General features: G+C 39.0%; 1 protein-coding gene across 3 annotated transcripts in view; it reads left to right on the forward strand.

The window, feature by feature from the left end:
- PTPN4 (protein tyrosine phosphatase non-receptor type 4) overlaps positions 1–16,348 on the forward strand; it is an 85,478-nt gene that overhangs the window by 28,024 nt on the left and 41,106 nt on the right. For all 3 annotated transcript variants that reach the window (XM_083737425.1, XM_083737426.1, XM_083737427.1), the window contains exons 3-10: positions 655–762; positions 4,522–4,564; positions 4,678–4,756; positions 9,713–9,757; positions 10,394–10,446; positions 12,303–12,423; positions 12,954–13,041; positions 14,510–14,598. In XM_083737425.1, the coding sequence (XP_083593551.1) occupies positions 655–762; positions 4,522–4,564; positions 4,678–4,756; positions 9,713–9,757; positions 10,394–10,446; positions 12,303–12,423; positions 12,954–13,041; positions 14,510–14,598 (626 nt within the window). The remainder of the gene's footprint in view (positions 1–654; positions 763–4,521; positions 4,565–4,677; positions 4,757–9,712; positions 9,758–10,393; positions 10,447–12,302; positions 12,424–12,953; positions 13,042–14,509; positions 14,599–16,348) is intronic.

Genomic DNA, 16,348 nt, shown 5'->3' on the forward strand with positions numbered 1-16,348 from the left:
TGAGTTTTCAAAATGAATATCTAAGCCACTCTTCCTAAATTGTAGTCCAAAAATATAAACCAAGAGACAATGCAGTTGAAAAGTGGAACTGGTCTCTTGTTTTCATCATAAAACCTTCCAAAGGTCCAGAGTAGAAGTCTGGTAAGGTTTGTTTCAGCTTAAACAACAGGAAATTGCTGTATGGGTTATTTGGAAGGAAGGGCAGGATATAAACTGAATTTAAATATTAATGATGATAGTAATAATAATTCATATCCCACCTTTCCCACAATGATCTCAGTGTGGTATTACACCCCACCCCCAGCATCTTGTTCTTGCAACAGTCTTGTTAGGCAGAGAGAATGACTGACACAAGGTTATCCAGTGAGCATCATGGATGGCAGGAATTTGAACTCTGATCTTTCAGGTCCTAGTCTAACTTTCTCAACTACTTGAGCATACTGGCTTGAAAGTGGGAAGAAGTCAAAGTTGAAATGCAGATTTTCAGGTTAAAGACAATAAAACTTTCTGGTTTAAAAGTCTTAAGGTTTTCTCAGAGACCCAGTTTCCCTCTCAATTTTTCCAGGATGGGTAGCGATTAGAGACAAAGTAACCTGCTTTGGTGGTGGTTGAATCATTTTGAAAACATTTTCATTTGCTATTTTCTTCCTACAGAAACATGATCAGGGACAAGTTCTGCTGAATATAGTTTTCAAGCATCTTGATCTGACTGAAAGAGACTATTTTGGTTTACAATTGGCTGATGATTCTACTGATAACCCGGTAAGCTGTGTCTGTTTTCTAAACAAATTCCTCTCCAAGTTTGAGACTGCAAGTTCTACACTTCTAGACACTTGCACTAAGTTTAGTTTGCTGAGGGAGAGGCTGATGTTGCAGAGTCATTTGTAGGAGAGCTCTGTTGCAGAACTATGCACTTACTTACTTAAAAATGATTCAGTAATTTTTTGGAGAGCCTGAAAAACCTGATAAAAGTCTGTTGGACCTTACAAGGGATAACTAGGTGTGGCATCCCACTTAAGCAGCAGAGTTTTGATTCTGCAAATGGAACTTACCTTTCCTTCTCCCTTACAGCCCCCCATGACACCCCCCCCCCATTTATGGGGTTGAAAAATCCTCTGTTGTGGATTGGAAGAGTCATGGGGGCTGCATGGTACAGAAGAGGAAGCTCTATCACATTCATTGTCATGACATTGGATTTCACCCAAAATGTTGACACCTCTGCTACAGAAAAAGATGGAGAGAATCTATTCATTTCACTTACTACTTATTCACTTATAACTATAGTCTTTCCTTCCCACCCCTAACTTTTGATTTATACATGACAAGTTGCAGATTTGCTTACATGCTCTAGAAAGGATATACTGGAGAGAAAATGATCAGTACAATCATTCAGTATCCCTAACTTGGTTTTATTTCTGTCACTTTTATTTGTGACTAGTTCCTGACATGCAAAGCAATCATATTTACCAGCAGAAGTTTGGATCTTAGGGTATAAATACAAGTCATTACCTGGTTCTGTACCAGATATTCTGCAGATATCACAATCCATTGTAATGCTAATACTAATTGTAGTTTAGTAGCTAGGGAATGTTATTAACTTATCATCTGAAGGCGGGCATTAAATTAAGTTTTAGTCTCCTGGTTCTCTAGAATGGTTTTATATGTTCTTTGACAATACTTCAGATAGTTAATATTTTGCTATAATATAGTGGTTGTAATGGGAACTTTGAATGTCTGGTTTTGTTTCAGCTATTTATAATCGTTAAAAATGCTTATGCAAGATCTTATTTAATCACTTGCAAAGTGATTAGTGATATAAGATGATATATGCTCATAGTATCATACAGAATTTCCAGGGTTCAATGACCACGTCAGAGTGACCTTTTAAAAGAACCCCAAGGCTATCAACCTGCAGAATAGTCACAACTTGCAGACTTGCAGCATTAAGATAAATTCAACAGTGCAAATATGTTTTGATAGATGTAATAATGGAAAACTGACTGGTATAGTTTTTGTAAAATATGCAGGGAAATAAAATAAGTAAAATGAACCAGGGAAAGAGAAGAAAGGAAGTCACTGATAATTTAAATATGCAAAATGTTTATCTGAAATTGAAAAACAGAAAATTTAATAGAAATCATAAATTAAAAATCAAGGCTGATTAAAACTGGTATATCTCTAAGCAGATTTACCCTTCTTCAGTTGTCTTAGTAAGGTTGATTGTTTACTGTTGCAAGAAAACTTGATGGTAGTATTTTGTAAATGAATGCTAAATATGCAAGTGTGCTGTATTTTCCTGGTTTTGAATATATTTTTTCTCTTTAACTGATCTGAAGTTTGGAGAATCATGCTAAAGTTAAGGCAATGTGTGTCATGGAATTTCTAGAGTTAAAACAAAGCATTTTAGATAGGAGAAAAAAGCTTATATGAAGCCCTTTTTTCTTACAAGGAGAATGGTGAAAGAAGTAGGCTTCATTTATTCACTGCATTGAAGAAAATAAAAATTGTATACCAAGACAACTTAAGTAAAATGTTGCATTGAAGTGAAATTCAGATCCGTGCATCAGCATCTGACAAATAGCAGTTCATAGAAACAGGTCATTCATTGTCCTCTGATATTGGTAGCATTCAAGTGGCAGCTGTATAGTGTTCCAGGCAGGTTAATGCCATCTGAATTCAGAAAAGGTTTAGTTGGAAATTGGTAGTGTTGAGGGGAATAGAAAAACAGGGCTGATCCCAGATTTGAGGGGCCCTAGACAAAGTGTATTCTGGTGTGCCCGTTCTACAGTTGATGGTCCTTGCTTGGCTTACTTGGCTGTGACGGCTTTAAGCAGTACCAGACATCCTGGGACCCTGGCAGCTGCCCAAGAACACCAGATGCTAATGTCTGCATTGTGGGAAAGTCATATTCCGGATTTCTGTTACATCCAGGCTGCTGGACATCCTTCAGAAGGCATAAGCTAAACAACTAAACACTTATTTGTGGATGCAGCAGGCGTATTTTCAATCCTATATATTCCATCCAGATTGTTAGGCAAGCTTTTTTTCAAAGAGAGTAAGTGAGCTGAGAATATTGGCAATCTCTGTGTGTTAAGTGGAATTTTTTTTCGTGGCGAAGACTACATCTCTGCTTCTTGCCCTTAGTTTGATTCTTGTCAGCAAGCTGGCATTGCATTTGGTAGGAACCAGCTTTCTTTGATCTTATTTTAGTCTTGGTTATTATTATAACAGTTTTCTTTATTATTGTTGGCATGTCCACGTTTCTATTCCTGTTCATTTCCACAACATAAAGCTTTTTTACTGTTGTAATATTTTTACTGTGCTGTAGCATTTACTTCAAATTCTCACAGATTGTAAGAACACTCACAGTACATCACACATTCTTTCCTGTTGCACCATCAGGTGACATGTAAGAACAACGTGGTCCTTTTGTTTACTGGTTCTTATAAGAATAGAGTCATACTGATTGTGCACTAGCTTAGATGACAGATCCTTTGTGATGATAAAGCATCTTTTCCAGCTTGCAGAGCCTAGAAATCAGTGGCCTAGAAAGCAATTCTTGAATGTTGCACATATGGTTAGTAACACACCCCTTGGCTCAGTGTTCATGCTGGCTGTTTCAGAGAGACAGAATTGGGCAAGCTTAGTTTCCTAAAGAAAATATGGCTATTTTAAACAGGATGCATGTGGCCTTTTGTTCTTTCTAATATCAGCCTGCACATCTTTAATCGGTGAAGTCTGGCAACTGATTTTTATTTTCATGCTTGTGACCCCATTTATCTTAGCTCATTTTCCAAACCTCTGCTAGCTCTCCACTCAGGAATTAGTGAGTGTTTGTGAAGTCTACATCTTTGAGAAAAAGTATAGACACCTTCTTTAATTGTATATGCCAATATATGTTAATACTTGGAGACATAATATATTGAAAGCTTCCCTGGAAACTGCCCAGTTTTGCTCTGTTAACATGTGAATGCTTCTAACCAAAGCCCCTTCCAAATAAAACTACTTAACTTTATTAATCCAAAAACAGGTGTGGGGTGGGGGAGAGGTAGTTTCATTTCAGAATTGAAAAACAGTTCTTGGACTAATAATTGGATAAATGGCATATCTCATTCAAGGTGTCAAACTTAGCTACAGCATCTGGAATTATCTTACCTTATAGGCTTCTCATTATGCTCCCTCTAGTGTTGAGTTCAATTGCTAATTTTTATAGTAATGTGACAGATTGGCACTTAAAATGACTTATTTAAGAATTAGAGGACAATCGTCACTGCTATAGGGTGTACTAAAAATGTGTAGTACTCTAAATAGAAGTCTATAAATGTATTTAAGGACTTGGAACAGGGTTCAAAGAGCCCACCTTGGGCTAGTCATCAAGGAAAAGTGTGTTTTGTATCTAGAAATTGTGACATATGGTAAAAACATACATATGTACATTTGTTTTGTTAAGAGACGTGTTGCAATAATGCTTTGTGTTACTTTAGAAAAACACATAATGAAGTAATCTTTTCATTCCCCCAGAGGTGGCTGGATCCAAACAAGCCAATCAGGAAGCAGTTAAAGAGTGAGCAAAAATATTTTTTTATCTATTTTGAATGCAAATGTTCGTTAAATAATGATAAATAAATACTAAATTAAAGTTGTAAAAATCTAATATGATATTTTGGTTAATTTTAGGAGGATCTCCTCACAGCTTGAACTTCAGAGTCAAATTTTTTGTAAGCGATCCTAATAAGCTTCAAGAAGAATACACACGGTATCAGTCTCTCTCTCTTATTTTAATAAGATACTTTGATGTTCATTGCATAGGAGTGTCTGCAATTGATACAAAAATGTGTATACATTTTGATTTCATCTGAAGAACTTAGGGATTTTTTATTACCAGCCTATCCAAAACTGAAAATTATTCTTGATTAGCATGTATTCTGTGTAGCATATATTCTGAACATACTTGAAAACAATTCAGTTGTGTAGTTCATGCCTATATCTGGATTTAGAGCTTATACATGTTCTTGAACCCAAGTCATGCACAATTTGACAAAAAGGCACAGTGTTTTAAGTTGCATTGTGTTGAATATAGTCTGATCCTTACCCACTCATCCCTCCCAACTCTTCGTGCTCTTTAATATCTATATATTAGGGAAAGCTGTTGTTTAAGGGACTAACCAGGTGTATGCATGTTTGTTAAACACGGGTTTAACTATTCATTTATAAAGCAGGGAGGAGAGTGCAAGGAAATAGTGAAATCTTCTACTTCCCCACTTTATCTTATGGTGCTTTCTTGCTATACAGGTTTTATTCTTTGCCTCCCACGCTTCTAGCATGAAAAGTTAACCCCCACTATTCCTACACTTTATTAAAAATGGGCTTACATCTGATTTTGTACTCAAATTGCAAGTTAATTATTTTAGGGTAGATAAATATGTGTCCAAAGGCATACTTCAATACTATACTCAGGTGCCTTGCTAATGAAAACCATATTTTTACATTTGAATTAATCTGTTTTTAACATACACCAAGTAATGTAGACAAAAGGTTATTTTTGTTGAATTGTTTGTTCACTGAAGAGTTCAGAGGGCTGTTGCAGCAGTTTTGCAAACGCTGCTTTAAGATCAATTGGTTTTCCAATGCAGAAGTGGTTTGCAATCTACGTTGTAAGTGAAGTTCAGGCAACAACTAATTAAGCTCCTTTTGTATTTGAACACACACAGAGCTGCATTCACTTCATCTGACCCTATCCTCCCCTTGCCCCACAAAAATATCTACCAGGCAGCAGCGTCTTTCAGCCTATGACTACAACCAAACAGTCTACATACAGAGCAGCTCTAAATTAAGTCCCTGCAAAAGTGTAATGCTACACTTTAAAAAGCACCCCTAATATTTTTAAGTTATAAATAACAGCACTGCAAATAGAGTAGCGGTATTGAAGAATACAGTTTGGGTTTTAGCAGTACAGAAATCACTCTGCAAATCATTGTTGATATAGTTGATGAAATTGGTATATAATTTCCAGAGTTCAACTTCCATCATCATGAAACAAGAATTTGGGGATTTGGGTATAACTTTTTTTAAATTGTCAATTTATTTTCATTTACATCCTGGGGAGTTTGAGTAATGCAGAATAGTTGGGAGGACTGATTTATGTGATCCTTGAGTGCTATTTTAATGTAGCTAGAAATCACACCACATAGGGGCACCCACCTGTCAAAATCCCTCCTGGGCTCTGCAAGTCTTCCCATGCTTCCCCTTCAAACCAGAGGTTTAAAAGAGGATCATGGGGAGATTTGCAAAGTGCCCTTAGAAGCAGCATCCATTCCATTCTTTAAAGGATGGAGTTGAAGTTGCTTCAAAGGGCACTTTTGTCAAGTGCTTTAAGATGCTTTAACTCTGGTGGATTGCTACTTGGAAAGAAGGCAGGGGGGGAAAGCTCTTTTCACTTTCCTCATTGCCATACAACTGGTACTATTATGTACTCTAGTATATGTTTGCTTGTCCTCACAACAACCTGTGCTCTAGTAATTGTCAAACTTGTTTGTCACCCAAAATTCCTCAGAATGCCAAAGAGCAAACCAGGCCCCACAGCAACAGAGAATGCACTTAGATACGATCTTATTGATAGCCTGCTGCATCTCACAATTCCATGGCAAGATCAGGCCTTTGACAGGATTGTCATCTCTGTCCCTTGGAAAATCACTCAGAACTGTTGCTGGAAACTTTGATCTGGCCAGCCTAATGCTGCATTGCCATTCACCTCTGCCAGAAAACTGCTGGAAAAAACTACTTTGCAAATTTCCTGCTCTCCTCTTTTCTGCTTTTCAGCACATGTGTGCGTGCACACGCAGACATACAGAGATAGAATAAAGAGGGGGTGGATTGTTCCATCTGCCAAACCCTGAAAGGAATCAATAGGGGTGCCAGGGTAGGGCTTCCTAACTTAATACTCCTGGACTGAGCTTTGGCTCTGAGAATCTGCTCTTTAACTACCAGTTGAGCTATTTGTCATGCACGCCCACCAAGCCACCCTCATCCATATGTCAGATGGAAGAAGAAAAGAAGAGAGCAGCCTGGCTAAGACAGAGGAGAAAGTGTTGTGCATGCAATACGAAGCAGTGGGAGAAAGATAAGGAGCAAGGGGCTGATGAGTGCCACAACTAGAGGCAGAGGCCAAAAGAGACCCAGGGAGAGTTACTAGCAGCACTAGAGAGCCTTGGCTGGTTTGGATCAAGTTCCAAAGACTTCCGTGCTTCATAGCAAAACCTGAATGACTTGATCATTTGTTATTGGTTTGTTTAATATTTTTTAGACTGCTTACACCTGAGTGGTTTAAAAGTAAAAACCATAAAAATCAATAGAATACAAATGAAAATGAAAGTAATAGTGTCAATAGAAATCCAGAAACATAACACTGAACAGTGCAATGTAAAAAATAAGTAAATGTCCAGACAAGCAAATATACTTAATAGGCATAAACAATGTGTCACAGTTGACTCCCCTTGGCTTCCACGGAGGAGGGAGGAGCACTTTGGTCCTCCAGATGTTGCTGAACTACAACTCCCATCAGCCTTAACCAGCGTGACCGAAGGTCAAGACTGATGGGAGTTGCAGTCCAACAGCATCTGGAAGGCCAAAGGTTCCCCATCTACTGCAGAAAAGACCATGTTGATACTAGCCATGGTGCAGTGTGCAGGGCTTCCTTTGGTGGTGGTTAATCTATACAGGGAAGACAGTCTGCCACATACCTTGCAGTTGTTCAGGGCTTTATATATTAACAGAACCTAGAATGTGCCTTGGTAGCTAATGGGCAGCCAGTCCAGTTCTTTCAACACAGGTATAATAGATCTATAGCTAGATACCCCACTCATCATGCTAGCTTCTGTGCTGTGTACTAGCTACAACTTCCTAACGTCGCCTCACCTAAAGCACATTGCAGTGCATGGACCTCAGTGGGCAGGGTGTAGTTGCTGAACCAATTGAAGTTGGTGGTGGGTGCTTCATTCCACCAAGGTCAAGTGGAGTTGTAATACCCCAAGAATACCCTCAGATTATGTACCTGCTCCTCTCGAGAGTGTCCATGTCTGTTCAGAACAGGTGAACAGAATTCCTGTGGCCTGGGAACCACTTACTCATAGGATCTCTGCCTTACCAGGCTCAGTCCACTTGCATCATCCTTTGCACGTTTGAATGGCAAAGAAAAGTAGGGCACATTGAAAAGCAAGGCTTGCTTCAGGCTGTTCATCCTTCTTTATTGAGAAAGCCTTTTCACCCCACTTGTGGCTGAGGGGCACTCTCTGGATGTAAAGATGGCTGGAGCTTGTTTCACTTCATAGCACACCTGGCTATCCTATACTTAAAAAAAAATGTTTTTAAAAGGTCACTTGGGGATCTCCTGGACTGTGAGCCTTGGACTTCTGACCTGAAATCCAGCCTTAATGTATCTACTGCCATCTCCTGTTCACTATTGAGAAGCACTCCTGAAGGAAACATTTTGGATCCATGCCTATGCTTAATCCACACAAGTTTATGCAAGGAGTGGGCACAAACTACTATATAAAAGTAAATTATAAATGCATCGCTTAAGAGTAATTCACAGAGAAAGAGAAATAAAATAACATGGCTGTGTTTGTGGGTAATTGCAATAAAGTGTGTCATTTCACAACCCTTGATTTAGAGGATCAGCTTCCCTTATGGAAGTAGAAGGAAGTCTCTGTAAAGGCCTGTAAGATAAAAACACTGCAGTGTCATACCAGAATGTTTGCTACATGGAAATTCATGCCTTTCAGATTTTATTGGTGACTAGAAATACTTTAAAGGTAGATTAGAATTCTAAACCAATTTCAAACCATCACTTCAGGTAAGACATCGTGAGATGGAAGGGCCAGAATTAATACGCATTCATCTCACAAGGCCTATTTGCTTGGAGGTACATTTCAATAGATTGTTGATATTCATGGGTATTATTATTGTTGGAGGCATGCCAGTGTGACTAATCACATTCTTTTGGCATGGGTTAGAGATGGCAAAATGGAACTTGCAATGTTGCAATAGGGAGGGATGAAGAGATAACAATCAGAAATTGTTTTCTATTAATTTTTAAATATGTCCAATCCCATTAGTTTGGCTTTCAAAATACCACACAGAACAACATTTGTCAATTGAGGCATGAAAATATGATGTAGATGTACCTGAGTCCAATCAATGGATCCTAACCTTTTATTGTCCCAGCTCCTGCCCACCTAGCAGTTTGAAAGCATGTCAAAGTGCAAATAGATAAATAGGTACTGCTCCGGCAGGAAGGTAAACTGCGTTTCCATGCGCTGCTCTGGTTCGCCAGAAGCGGCTTAGTCATGCTGGCCACATGACCCGGAAGCTGTACACCGGCTCCCTTGGCCAATAAAGCGAGATGAGTGCTGCAACCCCAGAGTCGGTCACGACTGACCTAATGGTCAGGGGTCCCTTTACCTTTACCTTTAACCTTTTATTGATTATATAAATTCTAATGTAAACTGCATGTGTTACAGCAGCACCAAAATATTTGGATTTCTTATGTTTATATGACTTTGAACTCAGTTTAATTTCTGTGTCTTGCTAGCCTGAAATAATGGTATATGGTGAAATGCAGATGCTGAAGTCAAAAGGTGATCTTAATTTTGTTAATTAAAAATACAATAGTAACTTTGTCAACCTGTTGTACTGTGTTTACTTTTTCTTTAAGGTACCAATATTTTTTGCAAATTAAACAAGACATTCTTACTGGAAGGTAAGATTTGCTTGCCATGAAGACTTGGGAACCCTTGCAGACAGTTATGCAAAATTATTTAGTAATTCAGGGAGAGGGTGGAGATAAATAGTGTGATCGAATGCCTCAATCAAGTTATGAAAATATGTATGTGGCTGCTGACTTCCCACATGCATCCCATGGTAATTGGCAATCCTATAATAAAGCCTATAGAAAAGGGTATTAATAGATTTGGTTGCAGTGCTAAGGGTTGTGCGTGCAATATTTTATCAATTAATCAGGAACTATGCATGCAATGCCAAATGAGATTTGGATCTGCCTCCCATCCATCTTAAACAGGTGATTAGTGGAGTCAGAGCTGACAGTGCCAGCCATTCATGTAAGCTTTTGTGATCGCATACCTCTAGGTTGGTATCCAGATGTTTAAATCTCTTTGGATACTAATCTAGAAGCATGGTTTCCTTTTTAAAGCAAATATCTAAAAATAACAGCTGGTGTGTTTTTAGTTGTGTCATTACATATTTGCCTGCCTTAAAAGGGAAATCTTGTCTATTTGATGCTTCAGTGTTTTTTTGTTACGGAATTCAAATAAAGGGGTAAAACTAATTGGCTCTAAAGATTACTGTATTGAAGTGTGTTGGTTATTTTCCCTCATAGATTGCCCTGCCCTTATAATACTGCTGCACTCTTGGCTTCCTATGCTGTTCAGTGTAAGTAAAATATTTAATATTAAAAAATATGTTCTTATATTATGCTTCTAATTTTCCTGATGTTGTTACTTTTCTTTTGTGTTAAGAAACCCTAAACCTTCAGGAAAAATATTTGAATAGACTGTGTTGTGTAAAGCTGATAAATTTACAAAAACAGTTTGTATCTTACCCATGTACAGTACAATTCTACGCATATCTATTTAGAAGTAAGCCCTATTGAGTTCATTGAGGCTTATTCCCAGCCAAGATAGTATAGGATTGCAGCCATAATATTACCTCTGAAATGTACATTGAAAATATGAAACTGTTCTTACACCTAAAATGTAAAACATATGACAAGATAAATACATTGGCAGAGTTTATCATGGCATTTGTCATCAAAATATGTGTGGCTGTTAATGTAAAGATTGAGTGGATTTCCCACCTAAATTAGTAATAAATAGAGTTAAGATAAATGTATATACCTTGAAAAACATTTTTCTCTTGGTTATGTTAGCTTATTACTATCAAATTAACATGCTTTGTGAACTATTATTGCTAAGAGGGGAATTTAACAACCTCTAAAGCTGCAGTTCTAAAGGGGAGAGGGAAATAGTACTCAGAGTGGTTATTCCATCACATCCAGCAGCCTGCTGGACTTGCTCTGGCAGGGTGTCGGAAAAGGCACAGCAGCACATTTCTGCTCCTCTGTCCTTTTTATTTTTCTTTCTTTAACTTTTTCCCTATTCTCATGAACAGTGGGAGCAAAATTAACCATACCAGCTCCAGAGATGACATAGCTTCCTCCCTGATTTGGGGGTGTGGTGGGGGATTGAGGTGTTTCCTGTTGACCCTACCCATGTTGGAGCTCCAGTGTCAACAGGTCAAGGACTATGGAAGCTTCTGCGGCAACAGGGAGGAGGCATCCAAGGTTACACCCCTCTCTCTCTCTGCCATCCAAGAGTGAGATCCCATACTTCTTACTGGGGAACCCTCCCAGGGACCATAGGATTTTAAGATTAGGGTGCCTTTGCCCCCCCCCCTTTTTAAAGAAGTGATGCATATTGTTGCTTCTGAACAGTTTTTGATAAGATTTTGTATTTTGTCAGCCCTGAGTGCCTCTGTACAACCATTAAAGTGGTAACTGTTTCCACAGTTTAGCAAGAGTTTGCAAGGGTTTTTGGAAAAACAGCTGAGAAATCTGGCATACTGCTATGTCACAGAACCTGATTTTTATTTTTGTAGAAAATGCATTGCTTCACATAAAAATATATCACCAGTACAAAAATAAAATTCCTTTTCCAGAAGTAAAACACATCAACAAAATTATCCGTATATAATAAAATGGTACAGGTGTAATCACACTGCAGTTTGTGTGACCGCCAATAGGAGCCTACCTGACAACTTTTATCTTCCCTGGCAGGCCAAAGACCTGACCTTTGGGCCAGAAAAGCTGCTTCATCCCAGTCTAAGGGGAAGATGGGGGTAGAGAGGTTTGGCAAACTATAAGGGGGGTAGTGGTATGGAGTAAGGATGCATGTGGTTTTGGGGAGAAGGTGGCTTTGGTGAGAGGAGGTGGTAGGTAGGGTTGAAGAGTAAAGCAACCAGGGGCAGGAGCCCCTAGCTGTTATGCTTCTTGTCAATCTTGTGTAGCTATTTAGTTCTCTTGAACTATTTAGTTCTCTAGTCTTGAAACTAGAGTGCTTTCAGTTCATAGAAACAACATTAGGTGCTTTTGTACAGTTTTAGACTGAAGTTGTTTCATATGTAATAAAGGCTGGTGGATTAATTTTTAATTTTTTTTACCTTTCTTACACTGCATGGATTGCAAGGTGCTGAAATGGGGCTGTTGCTAAATGGTTTCTCTTAACTTTCAGCTGAACTGGGAGACTACAACCTTTCAGAGAACTTCCCAGGCTACCTCTCAGACTATTCCTTTATCCCCGGCCAGCCTCAAGAGTTTGAAAAAGAAGTGTCCAAACTACATCAGCAGCATATGTAAGCATAAAAGAAAGAAGAAATAAGGTTGCAGCCTGAAGAACTGCGTAACTAATTTAATCTACCCTGAGCTGCTTCTCTGTGTGTAAATTAAAAGTAGCTCCTTACATTATAACCCCAGGTTACTGCATGTGTGTTTCATCTAATCCTTTTGTGGAGAAATAACTCATTCAAGATCAGGTAACTGCTACAGAGAGAACTAGTGGTGAAAGATCACTAATACTGTTAAGGTTTTAGACTTAAAATGAACGCATGCTTTCAGAGTACATGCATCTGAAAATACACTTTTACAATCATAATTGTATTTTGAATATTAAAACTATATGCTTGGAGGCATGGTGGGACTGCTCCTTTTTAGCGAGAGAAAAACCAGGCAAGGAAGCAGGGGCAGTTAAACTGCTAATTGCCCTAAAGCCGATATAACTCCCTCTTTCTCTTTGGGCTCCAGTAAAAAAAGTTTTTAAATAAGGACCCTCAGGTTACTTTAAAGATATTTTGAGCTATTTTATGTTCTTATATTGTCATTACAGAGGTCTGTCTCCTGCTGAAGCAGAATTTAGTTATCTCAGCACAGCCCGGACCTTAGAACTCTATGGAGTTGAATTGCACTATGCAAGGGTAAGCGTCAATTGATTAGTATTAATCACACAAATAAACCCAAAACAAAACACAGCATTGTCTGAATGGTCAATAGTTCTCTTCTTAGAAATTAATTTTTAAAATGTATCATAATATTCAACAAAATTAAAGTAAATCTGATTTCCATAACGTTACTTTGAAAATAATATATAGTTCTCTATTTAATGTTGTTGATGGGGGTGGTATCTGTATGTCTTGAGTGACAATGGGGTGTGGCTCCCGGGGTGAAGTCAAACCGCTGGAGCATAACAGCACCTGCTCTGGCTGCAGAGACCAGTAACTCATAAATGCTGCCTTCCATGTTCTTTTTGCTGTGTTAGCAGCACCGAAGTGAGCTCTCTGGGGTGCAAGCCTGGGCAGTGTCTATGGAGGTCCTGGGCTGCCCACACGACAAGACTCTTGGCCTCACTGATGTGGTCCAAAGGAAAAGCAGAGCAATAGAAAAGCACTAGCTTGGCTGCAAGACCTGCCAGAAAGTGGCGTACAAGGCACCGTCCAGCCGTCTTAGCCCTAATTAATTGGACCCATTTCCCCTTCCCTTCTAAGTTTTTTTTTTTTATTTAAAAATGTATTTCAAGCATTTGTACCCTGCTGTTCAGAGCTGCTTACATACAGTCAAAACAAGTCAGTCCCTGGGCATACAATCTGGATAGGGGAAAGGGACAGGGAGGGAAGACGAAAACCGAAAGCAAAATTTAGGCACTAGTTTCTAAACAGTTCTTCCTATACTAACCAGCTGGCAGAATTCAGGTGCAGAAGGTGCCTGATGTTGCTGGACCTCAGCAGAGTGAATGGAATGAGCCTTCCGCTTCCTGTCTCTCCCACTGAGGCAGTCTGATGGAATGGCTGCCTGCAGGGGACAGCTGAAGGGAGAGGAGGCCTCATGGAGCTAGCCTTTCACAGCAGAGTCCATGTCTCATTTTACTCAGCCCTTCTTTCTCTGTCCCTGAGACTCCACACCTCTGTTGCCATTAGTTCTTGTCCCTCAACCACCCACAGAGTGCTGAGGTTCTTAATTCAAGCTGCTTTGTTGCTCGTCAAGGCTGGGGTACTGAAATAGGGTCATGACAAATCTTCACATGGGTGTCTGCTACACTGAAGAGTCCCCTTTTGATTAACAATTATTTCTTATCCATTCTAGCCATTGCCAAAGTCTAGCAGAAGTCTGTCTAGTCTCTCCCTTTGTTGCTCTGTTGTATAGTAGAGTTTCTGTACTGTGGAGGGATTGTGGGAGGGCCTCAAGGATGTTGATGATCCTTCGATCAGGATGCAAAGTGAAGCAAAGTAAAGAGACAGGAAGTGATTGTTGAGGCAACAATGTTTCCTTCCTGTAAACATTCTAGAACTTCATCTTGCATGTTTTCGGGCAATAAGATCTGCAAGACGGCGATATGAGAGAACAGAAGACACATAAGCATTCATTTTTTTTCCTGTTCTTTTTTTATAGGATCAAAGTAACAATGAAATTATGATTGGAGTAATGTCGGGAGGCATACTAATTTATAAGAACAGGGTACGAATTAACACCTTTCCATGGTAAGGATGTGTTTAAGGGAAACATTTTGTTTGCCACACACTTTCTTAAATCTGAATAACTTCTTCATAAATTGCTAAGTGTACATCAACTCTAAATTAGTCACTCTAAAATGTAGCCTTTGATATGTCCAGTGGTGTCTCTTGTGTGGCAATTAGCTTTTGAAAATATCCCTACAAAGTTTGCCGCATAATGTAATGATTGTGATGGAAAATTTAGTGCACTTAATTTTTATTCAGCTAGAATATTTTGGATTATCCTTTATCACACTTCCAGAGTTACGATTCAGTATAGCAGGAGTGAAAGGGGAATACCTTACTATATATGCACCGTCTAGAATAGACAAGTTCTCATCCAATTTATTATTCAGTGTATTCTGTATAGGATGTAGGGATGACAGTAAAAAGACTGTATTAAATACTTGGGTCCAAAGAGCTGTGGGCAGGGTTCTGTTCATGTAGCAGGGCTTTTCCACCACTCCTTCCTGCTGCTCCCCCCAAAAAATTCACTCATGAATGGTGGAAATCAGCAATTCTCTGTCCAAGAGTCACCTAATGTACCTCTGATGTTGAGGAAACCCAGATAACATCTGCTGAGGTGGATCTATATGTATTAATTTGAAAATCTACATACTGTCTTTCAAGACAGTCACAATGTAAGATCAAGTACATTAAAGTTCCATAAAAATATAATAAAACAAGAGGCTCCTAACAGAGGCCAACTTTCACAGGTGAAAGAACACTGTTCACCATTGCAGTCCTATTTCAAAAGCCCTGAATCTTGCAAAACTTTGTCTTCTTTAATTGATTTTAACTATGGCATTTTAATATTAGACTGACAATGTCTTGTGTGTGAACCACAGTGATGTATCTAATTTTATGGTGCTTTCTTACTTACATGCCACAAACTCATATTTTTTTTTAGTTAGACTGGGAAAGTAACATGTATTCCCTGCAGAAACTTACTTGCTCAACCAACAGAGGCTGGGAAGCACTTGTCTGAAGTTCTCATTAGCATACAAAGTTACAGTTACACCCATGCATGGAATCCTATTTAAGACTGCATATGTTTTGCTGATGAAATAATTCAAATGGGGTGAGGTTTATCATGAACGGTGTTTATTTAGCAGCACTGATACTTTTACAGTGTGACAAAAAGCAGAGCCCAGGTACCAAGGAGATTACAATCTAGAATTTGATAAGGAGAAGACCTATGCAGTCAGAGCAGTTGCGCATACTTAAGTTGGTTTTCAATGCCTAAGGGGTTTGTTGAGCCAAAGGTTCACAGAAAAGGATGATTTGGGGGGAAGATTTGAAAGGAAAGAGAGCAGCAGCATTTAGGATGGGGGTGGGCAACCTTTTTCTATTGAGAGCCACATTCTAAGCGGGTAATTACTGGGGGTTGCTTACTGCCAGTGAGTGGAGCTAGAGCAAATACAGGATGGAGCCAAAGAAAAATGTGTTTCAAAGTAATAAATGCTTCAATTTTCACCTCAGCTTAGAATTTTTGTGGCAAGCATAAGAGAGTGTGCCTCTCTCTCCTCCTTCCTGTTCCCCCCTCCCCACACACATGTTCTTTAGGTTTTCTCCTAACCTTTCAGATAATATTTCAGAGTAGTGTTAGGGTTGGACAAAAGTTGTTGAGCTTTCTTTCTTCTTCTTTTTTTAAGTAAAATCACCCAAAACAACACTGCCAACATGCATTGCTGTGCGTCTGGATTATTTTCACCCCAAACACTGCTTTTGATAGCAG

The sequence above is a fragment of the Podarcis gaigeae genome (genome assembly GCF_964106915.1).
Source record: "Podarcis gaigeae genome assembly, chromosome: 1".
NCBI lineage: Eukaryota > Metazoa > Chordata > Lepidosauria > Squamata > Lacertidae > Podarcis > Podarcis gaigeae.